This window comes from Sinohyriopsis cumingii, chromosome 12 (assembly GCF_028554795.1).
Source record: "Sinohyriopsis cumingii isolate HCF-2022 chromosome 12, ASM2855479v2, whole genome shotgun sequence".
NCBI lineage: Eukaryota > Metazoa > Mollusca > Bivalvia > Unionida > Unionidae > Sinohyriopsis > Sinohyriopsis cumingii.
The window spans coordinates 43077587-43087327 of record NC_142972.1 but is presented as its reverse complement, the minus strand read 5'-3'; the positions used below and the strand labels follow the sequence as shown (position 1 = coordinate 43087327).

At 37.4% G+C, this 9741-nt stretch overlaps 2 protein-coding genes across 2 annotated transcripts; both read right to left on the bottom strand.

The window, feature by feature from the left end:
* Positions 1 to 548: 548 nt before the first annotated feature.
* Positions 549 to 7303, bottom strand: LOC149786344 (ubiquitin carboxyl-terminal hydrolase 45-like). Its single transcript, XM_089976760.1, has 4 exons — positions 6913 to 7303; positions 3283 to 3374; positions 2102 to 2191; positions 549 to 1501 (listed from the first exon to the last, which is right to left on the bottom strand). Exons 1-4 carry the CDS (start codon positions 7301 to 7303, stop codon positions 1385 to 1387), a joined length of 690 nt encoding a protein of 229 aa, XP_089832886.1. The 3' UTR covers positions 549 to 1384.
* Positions 7304 to 9718, bottom strand: LOC149786343 (uncharacterized). The gene is made up of 2 exons (XM_089976755.1): positions 8284 to 9718; positions 7304 to 7851 (listed from the first exon to the last, which is right to left on the bottom strand). Exons 1-2 carry the CDS (start codon positions 9716 to 9718, stop codon positions 7304 to 7306), a joined length of 1983 nt encoding a protein of 660 aa, XP_089832881.1.
* Between the last annotated feature and the right edge of the window lie 23 nt (positions 9719 to 9741).

Below are 9741 nucleotides of genomic sequence, written 5' to 3'. Positions count from 1 at the left end.
AATAGAATTATTGAAAGCATAGACTTCTAAATACAGAGAATCATGGAAAGTTATAGGTACTTATCTTTAAAATTTGTGAAGGTTGTATGTTTATTTCAAAGATCTGTGAAAGTCATATGTTTATTTACATTAGGCATTTATTGTTAGGGAATTTTGTGGTAACAAAATACTTTCTAAAGTTTTGATATTAACACTTAGCAATTAATTTTAACATATTGATATTATTTCTTTTTGTTAGTTTTACTTGAATTTTTAACACATTACTGCAACATAATTGAAGCCATCTTATAGAAGCATAAGTCTGTTATCTAATGCAAAATGCATCAACTTGACAATTTCAACTTACGCTGGATTTTAAACTCTGAGAATGGGTATACTGTATTGGTTGAATAACTGAAGAGGCTGACTCACTTTGTAGATCAAATACTGAATGGACTGGTTGGGTGAGTAATTCAGTTTATAGATCAAATATATATATATATATATATATATATATATATATATATATATATATATATATATATATATATCTATAAGCAAGACCCAATATAAAGATGCGCTATAAAGAATATTAAATCCTGTGAAGTAAATAAATGAAATACTGTACAATCAAAACCATAAAGGTAAATACTTGGATTTTACATTAATGAAGGCCAATTACACTTACAGGGCAAATCTCCAAAATAAGAAGATATGAAGAACATATGCTTTAAACACAAAAAGTGAACTTTGGGTTTCTTTTATGAAATATTTCAGTAAGCACACTATCCAGCTATAAATAGATAAGAAATTGACACTTTTTCTGTCTATTAGACAAGAAGAAGTTCAAACACAAGAGATGTATTTTACTTTTCATATATTATATAGGTGCTTATATTGACTACAGAAATAGGAAGGCATATATATATGTACATTTTATTTTTACATGGGTACCCGTTATCCTAATTTTACTGTAATTTCTTTGTTCCTGGGATAAAATGAGATGGTTACACACAATACAGCATATGCATAGAAAATTCTTTCTTAACAACTATAATTTTCTTTATACCATGAAATCACATGAATAAAATAAGCAGAATTATAATACTTCATTATTAAACTAAACTAAAAAATTATATCATCAACAATCAACTAAATTCAATTGAATCTCTAATATATTCTTTCATAAAAAACATATATGCCTGTGCATGTTTGACAGCGGCTTCCGTTACTTTGCTAACATGGTCATCACTGAAGTGGAACTACTGGCCTGGTGGTACCATGATCTCACTAACATTATCTTCTTCCATCTCTTCTACCATCTTATCACCCATTTGGAGGACATTCTCTGTGTACTGGTCAAGGTATTCTTTAACAGAAACCTGATTAGTACTGAGGAAGTTGGTCAGGGACTTGGCCGGACTTTAACATATGCTGTATAGTGGCCACCCTTCAAACCTCCTTTGTGCTCAACCACACCGTAAAGAGAATTCAGGATTTTCTTCTGGCCTGGTTTTACATTCTGCAAGAAGAAACAGCCAGAACTGAAAATCCTACTTTTAAAATTGAAGGTTGGAAGAATTTATGAAACTAAAAATGAACAAGTCAAGGAAAGTGAAAAGATTGTTTTCTATGTTTATATGCATTTTGTATGAGTGACATCTTTCAGAAAAAAAAAAGAATTCTGCTGAGTTGCATCATTTGTGTTCCACCAGGCAAAACCTCTCAAAAGACAAATAATATAAACCCTAGATTGGGGTTTTCTTGTCTCAGTGCCAACTCTAACAGAGATTGCAATAGTCTTGCCCTACTTATATGCCATGTAAGACAAAAATGTATAGCATTTGCCTAGATCAAGTTATATTGGTAAACTCTGGCAAAAGTTTTGACCAAAATGTCTCTGTACCAAATACAAATGATTGATTATAAAAATACAACAATTATTTAAGTGGCTCAAATACTTAAACATCTCATCTAAATATACATAAATTGGTTTTTCTTTCAACATGCTAACAGGTTACTAGCACAAAAGGTTTGCGTGGGAATGTATATAAATGAACATTTCAAAATGCCTCTGCTGTACTTGCAGTGAAGACATAAAAAGCCACAACCCCCTACTTACCTGGCAAAGAGCACTGCAATATGGAGACAGATCCAGGACAAAAGGAAAATCCACATGGCAGTCCGGCTTGTTGATGTTCTTGATTTCAAGCTACAATCACAAAATGATACAGGTATTGCTTAGAAACTACAAAATAAACAAGACCTCTGCTGAGGACAATGTCTTGCATTTAATTTTGTTTAACTTGTAACCTTGAGGTGATGCTGCCAGATCCACCAGCCAAGCACTAATGTATATATTTTGTTAAACAATATTTTAGCACCAATAAATTTGTGGCATTTCAGTAAACTGCACAGCTTTAAACTGATAATTGTTGTCATTTTTTGTCATTTTCTCACTGGCAATACACTAAATGAAGAAGAAATAGAAGACATATTCATCCTACTTAGATATTGCCGAGTCAGCAAAAAACACCCCTTCTCTTAATACTAAGCTGTATCGATAGTTTGAATCTCAAATATGATACACTATTGTCTGAATCTCACATGTGATACACTATTGTCTGAGTCTCACATGTGATACACTATTGTCTGAGTCTTAAGTGAAATTCACACAACATGATTCATATATAATGGCTTTACACATAACAGGCCCCACCACACAACAGGAATGTTACAAGCTAATTCAAAATCAGAGTAAGGTTTACCAGCTTTAATCACCTCATATGCAGTTCAGAAAACTCATGTATTATGCATAAATAATTTTTCTTCTTTTGTAGCCTTTTGATGTCAAGATGAATAGGCTTTCTCCATACCCCAATTGCAAGTTATCGACAAAGTTTGCACCAGGTCTGTGATATAGACCTGTTATTTATGAAGAAATGATTTATTTTCTTTCAGTCTGTGACCTGGATTGTTGACCTTTTGACCCCCAAAATAATATTTTTTTTATTTCTTCATCAAGAAAAACTTTCCTGTTAACTTACACAGGTAGGTGTTGCATAACTTAAGCTATCATGTGAGAAAAAAAAGTTAACGGGCAGATGCATGGACATTCTGGGCCTGCCAAAAGCATGTGTACAATCCCGGACTTTTGAGCTTTTCCAAGAAACCTAAGAAACGGATACCAAGTCTGGTGAATTTCCATTTAGGAGTTTAAGTGGAGATAAGGTGATAGAATGAAGAATGGACAGACAAAGGATTTTAAAATATCTCCACTGCCTTTTAGAGTCAGCAACCTACCTGTTCAAAGCGTTTCAAATGCAGGGTTAGTACAGCTGGTGGCTGGATTATTAGGTACTTCTTGCTGGCATTGGAGTAGACTGTTTTTATCTCTGTATGAAAAAAATTAAGAACATCTGTGATCCAATTTGGAATAACCTAATTAAATTAGTTCTTTTAAAAAATGACATATAGTTTTGGATTTTTTTTCTCACATCTGCATGCAATGGTAATCCTCATAATATTCAAATTATTTACAACACTTTCCTGACAACATAAGCATGGAATTTGTATACATTTCAACCCCATATCCCTCTGCCCTTGCATCATGTTGGAGAGTTGAAAATTACTGGAATATGGTGCACGTCTACAAACATTTCCAAATAAATCCCATTGATACAACACACAAAATTGTTGCCTGCCCGCTGATCTAATGCCAGCCAATTTCACTGCATATTGGTGCAAAAAACGAGCAGCCAGTCTGTCTGTTGAAATTTTTAGGCATATATTTATCTTTTCATTATATTAAAAGAAATATTTGTAAAAAAAGTGAAAAAATAAAAAACAATTCTTTCTGAGGATCACTCATAAATCATGGTGACATGAGAAGATAAATAACTCGTGTTTAATCTTTGTTCATTAGACTCTTATATCTCCAAATAAAGTCTCTTCTGCATCTATATGTTATGTTTCATGACACCAAATACTTCCAATTCCCTAGGTGAACATGTTGAGATATGCCTTGATGTCAACAGAGACTAAAAGACCAAATAAAAACAAAGGAAAAAAAACTATCTAAAAGTAATAGAATACTGTGAAACAAAAATGAGAGTTGCATAATTCACTTAAAATATGTAAACTGAATGTATGACTTGACCACAATAATACTATAGTTTGTTCACCTCAAGATCATGAATGATATCTGAGACAGTCACTGTAGCTCAGTGAATTATCCTGTGAGCTTCTCTAAATGAAGCTGACATAACCGATTTTCTTTTGCACATGAAGGATTTCACCACCATTTGTATCAACATACTGAGAAACACTATTTTGTTTAGTATATCCTGAAACAGAGTGGTCTGTGTATATGTAATCAGCCATGTTGCTGCTGGAATTACAGAAATGCACATGAAGGATTTCACCACCATTTGTATCAACATACTGAGAAACACTATTTTGTTTAGTATATCCTGAAACAGAGTGGTCTGTGTATATGTAATCAGCCATGTTGCTGCTGGAATTACAGAAATGTTCATTTTTTATGCAGGACTAAAACGTTAAGGGAGCCATCACATGCCAAGGTAAACAATCCTGGTCTATTCATTAGACAAATACATTACAAACATAAATGAAATAACAGTGTAAATTAGTTTCAAGAAAATTAGATGATGCAGATGATGTTTGAAATAGGAAAATTTATCTACATTTCAAGGCAATGATGTTAACTACAAACACAGATATCATTCAAGATGCTGAGTTGAAAAAACTATAAGCTGCAATCTACAGATGTGAATGCCTTTAATACATTTCCTTTTCCTGCAATATACTGCTGAATCGTAGCTTTCCACAGACCCAATGTCATGAGCAGCTGTACATTAAAAGGCTGGGTCTAGTTCTCATAACTGTCCTCAATGACAAGTCAATCAAAGAGGATCCTGCTTTTTAATTCAGACTATATTCAGACTGGCCATAATGGCCAAATTATGATGACTCTAAGTAACTTGTGTATTGACCTACATCAGCTGGACAGTAAGTATCATTGTCCTGGACAGTAAATAGTGGCCATCTTGTGCTAATTTAATAAAATGTAATAAAGTTTGTATATGATATCAATATTCTGTGTTTTTCATCATCCTCTAAGTTTTCATTATATTGTTGTTGTTGTTGTTGTGGGGTTTAACGCCATTTTTCAGCACATGATAGGCTATACATGGCGGCCAGTATTAGTGGTGGAGGAAGAACCTGGGAAAACCCCGGAAAGAACCACCGACCCACGAGAAGCTACTGGCAAGCTTTCTCACATACCCACATTGGCTGAATCCGAGACTCGAACCCATGCAGACAGAGGTGAGATGGCAGTGATCCGTAACGGAGAGCGCTTTAGACCACTCGGCCACTCGAGGCCCCCTGTTTCATTATATAAAGGTCCTTATTAAAGGCTAATATTCATGTCTACACTGTCTGATGAAATGAAGGACCAGTTACTTACAGAATGGACCATTAGTATTTTCAGGTTACTGATTCTGTATGATTGCATGATCTTTTGGCAAGTTTCATACACTGCATGGGTATCAAGTCTCTATATCCCATGGGTATCAAGTCTCTATATCCCATGGGCATCAGGTCTCTATATCCCATGGACATCAGGTCTCTATATCCCATGGGCATCAGTTCTGTATATCCCATGGGCATCAGGTCTCTATATCCCATGGGTATCAAGTCTCTATATCCCATGGGTATCAAGTCTCTATATCCTTTGGGTATCATGTCTCTATATGCCATGGGCATCAAGTCTCTATATCCCATGGGCATCAAGTCTCTATATCCTATGGGCATCAGGTCTCTAGAGCCCATGGGTACCAAGTCTCTAAATATCATGGTATCAAGCCTCTCAAGACCATGGGTATCAAGTCTCTGTATCTCATAGGTATTAGTTATCTATACCCCATGTTTATCAGATTTATAAATCCCATCGGCATCAGGTCTAAATACCCCATGAGCATCAGGTGTCCATATCTCATGGGTATCAGGTCATTATAACTCATTGGTGTCAGGTCATTATAGCCCATGGGTAACAAGACTCCATAACCCATTGATATCAAGTCTCTATATCCCATATTTATCAAGGCTCCATATTCCGTAAGTATCAGATCCCTATATCTGACAAGCATCAAGTATCTAAGTTACTGAGTTAAGATCAAATGAAGTGACTTTATGCATGTATATGGACCCCAGTGCATACATGTACACCAGGTCAAGACCGCAAAGTCCCATGTTGTTTTTGAAAAATTACAATAAAGATGAAAGCTATAAAAAAAATGTCCAGATTTCTAAACTTTTTTACACAACCTTCCAACTACCACCCACTCTCACCCCATCTCCCTTGGCAACATTCAAGATTTTAATCCTTCAGTGTCATTTAATGATCCCCCTGAAACTTCATACCAACATCATACCAAAATATATCCCTCTCACTGAATTGGTGTACATGGTGTTTAGGTTACAAGGCAAAGTCAATACTGCCTCTGAAAATGTAACCTTTGACACCATCCCCACCTCTCTTAGAAGGTTGTATCCAGGATGTCATACCATCACTGTCCCCACTTAACTCAGCCTTCCAAAGCATTCTACCAATTCTTCCTCAATTGGTGTGGAAGAGTTCAGTTATATGGAGAACTGAGTAATGGACACTCATATGGATATATGATACAGATAACAAGTATTTGTAAAACAGTTACGAATATGAAACACTAATCATGGGGTAAGGATACAAGAAGTACATATATAATAACTGGGGCTGGGGTAAGGATAAAAGAAGTACAAATAAAAACGGGAAAGCATATGGATAAAAGAAGTACATATATAAAAACGGGATGGGAAATAAAAGAAAAGAAATACAAAAATGGTGGTAGATGGGAGAAAAACACTTACCTGTATTAGGATTTAACTTCTTCTTAAGCTTTGTGCAATTCTTGCAGCCAAACTTATTGTTTCCAGTCAAAAGTTCTGGAAAAGTGAACAGATTGAGACAAGACTCAAGTGAGCATTCACTGGAAGTTGAGTGATATCTTGGTGCTAGAGTCAAGACAGATTTTCTCTGCCCCTCTCTCCAGATCTCTTTACCTGACCTCACTGGCTGTGGATCCTCAAACTCTGATGGTTTCAAGTACTGCACATTGAATGAAGCAGATATATCTTCATCATTTCCAGCTTTAAGTGGAATTTCATGGTTTCCTAAAGTGGCTGAGTCCATACTTCCAGTTCCTTGTAGACATTCCTGTATCATCTGAAACATTGGACTGACTAGACTTGACTGGTGCATCTAAATCTTTAACTTTCTCAGACTCTTCACTGGATTGGTACAGCATATTCTGAGACAAATCTTGTGAAAAACCTGAAGAACCAGTCTCACTGACACTTGAGGTGTTAAATGTTTGTAACTAGAAGAAGACAACAGAATGCTGCTGGCAGCTGCCTCCAGTTCCATTGGATCCTTGGAGCTTGTATCGCCACTTCCAAGATAACCACTGGCAATTGGTCCATTCATATATTCTACATGTACAGTGACTTTTGATTTATGCATCTCTTGATTAGCAATATGACTCTCCTTGCTGGACCCATCAGTATCTTCTGTCTCCCATACTGCAACACCACTGGGAATCAAGTTGTAGACTACACTTGCATCTTTTGTTAGTGTAGTTTCAGCTAGAGCAGGTAAGCTGATGTGAGGGGAAATGTGGACAGGACTTTGGGATGGTTCCACGCCATTTTCTGCACTGCCAACCGATCCAGAATCACTGGTCATGGAAGCCTCAAGAGAATGGCTATACTTGATTACGTCCCTCTCCAAGTTCTCTTCTATACCAGCATCTGTTCAGATACAGAATAATGAAAACATGATATAAATCTTGCCTGCTAACCAATCCTGTAATGATGTGTCATACAACAGCAAAACAAGTATTAAACATGAAGATTACAAAGTTTTTATTATGACAAAACATGATAGCATTGCTGAAAAGAAAGGGAGAATGTACTAAAGTTAGGTAAAAAATAAAAGCATTTCCAAGTTACTTGGCACACTATGATATTTTCTACTCACATATAAAAGCATTCCCAAGTTATCTGCACTCTATGACATTCTCTACACACAGATAAAAACACTGCCAAGTCACTTGGCACTCTGGGACATTCTCTACCCACAGATAAAAGCATTTACAAGTTACTTGGCACTCTATGGTATTCTTTACCCACAAATAAAAGCATTTCTAAGTTATCTGGCACTCTATGGCATTCTCTACTCACCAGATGATGATTTTTCTTCCTTCATATCTTTGGTATCCTCCATATCTTTCTCAATGTCTCCTTCCTCCTCCTTGCCTAACTTCTCCCATTCCCGAGGGACCATATCCTCCTTCACATCCTCATCCGTGTCTCCTTGCTCCTCCTTGCCTTCATACTCCTCTTCCACATGGACAATATCCTCCCTCATATATTCCTCCAAGTCTACTTCCTCCTCACCTTCCCTCTCAACTTCCATAAGGACAATATCCTCTTTCACATCCTCATCCCTGTCTCCTTCCTCTTTGCCTTCCTTCTCCCCATCTGCAGGGATCATTTCCTTCTTCACATCCTCCTCCATGTCTCCCTCCTCTTCCTCAACTTCCCTCTTGCCTTCCACAGGAACCAGATCCTCTCTCATATCTTCCTCCCTATCTCCTTTCTCCTCCTCGCCTACATACTCCAGTACAACTAGGACAATATCCTCCCTCATATCTTCTTCTGTGTCTCCTTTCTCCTCCTCACCTTCCTTCTCCCATTCCACAGGGACCATATCATCCATCATGTCCTCATCCATGCCTCCTTCCTCTTCCTTGCTTTCATACTCCACTTCCAAAGGGAAAATATCCACTTTCACATTCTCCTCCCTGTCTCCTTCATCCTTGCCTTCCTTCTCCCCTTTCTCAGGGACCATATCCTCATTCAGATCATCTACTTTGTCTCCTTCTTCCTCCTCATCTTCCTTCTCCAATTCCACAGGGACCATAACCTCCATCACATCTTCTTGCCTGTCTCCTTCCTCCTTCTTGCCTTCCTTTTCCCCTTCCACATGGACTATATCTTCATTCAGACAATCCATCTTGTCTCCTTTCTCCTTATCACCTACATAGTCTCCTTCCACAGATACAATATCCTCCCTCATAACTTCCTCCCTGTCTCTTTCCTCCTCCTTGCCATTCTTCTCATCTTCCACAGGGACAATGCCATTTTTCACATTCTCTCCCCTGTCTCCTTCCTCTATGCCTTCTGTCTGCTCTTCTTTAAGGACCACATCCTTATTTTGATTCTCCACATTGTCTCCTTCCTCGTTCTCATCTTCCTTTTCCCATTCCACAGGTAGAATATCTTCCATCACATCTTCCTCCCTGTCTCCTTTCACTTCTTTGCCTTCCATTTCCCATTCTACTGGGACCACATATTCCTTCACATCCTCTTCACTGTCTCCTTCCTCTATGCCTTCCTTCTCCCCTTCCACTGGGGCCACATGCTCATTTAAATCCTCCACTTTGTCTCCTTCTTCCTCCTCATCTTCCTTCTCCCATTCCACAAGGACCATCCTGTTTTCTTCCTCCTCCTTGCCTTCATTACCTCCCTCCTCAAGGACTATATCCTCATTCAGATCATCCACATTGTCTCCTTCCTCATCCATGGCTATCTTCTCCACTCCCTCAGGAACCATATCCTCATTGAGATCATCTACTT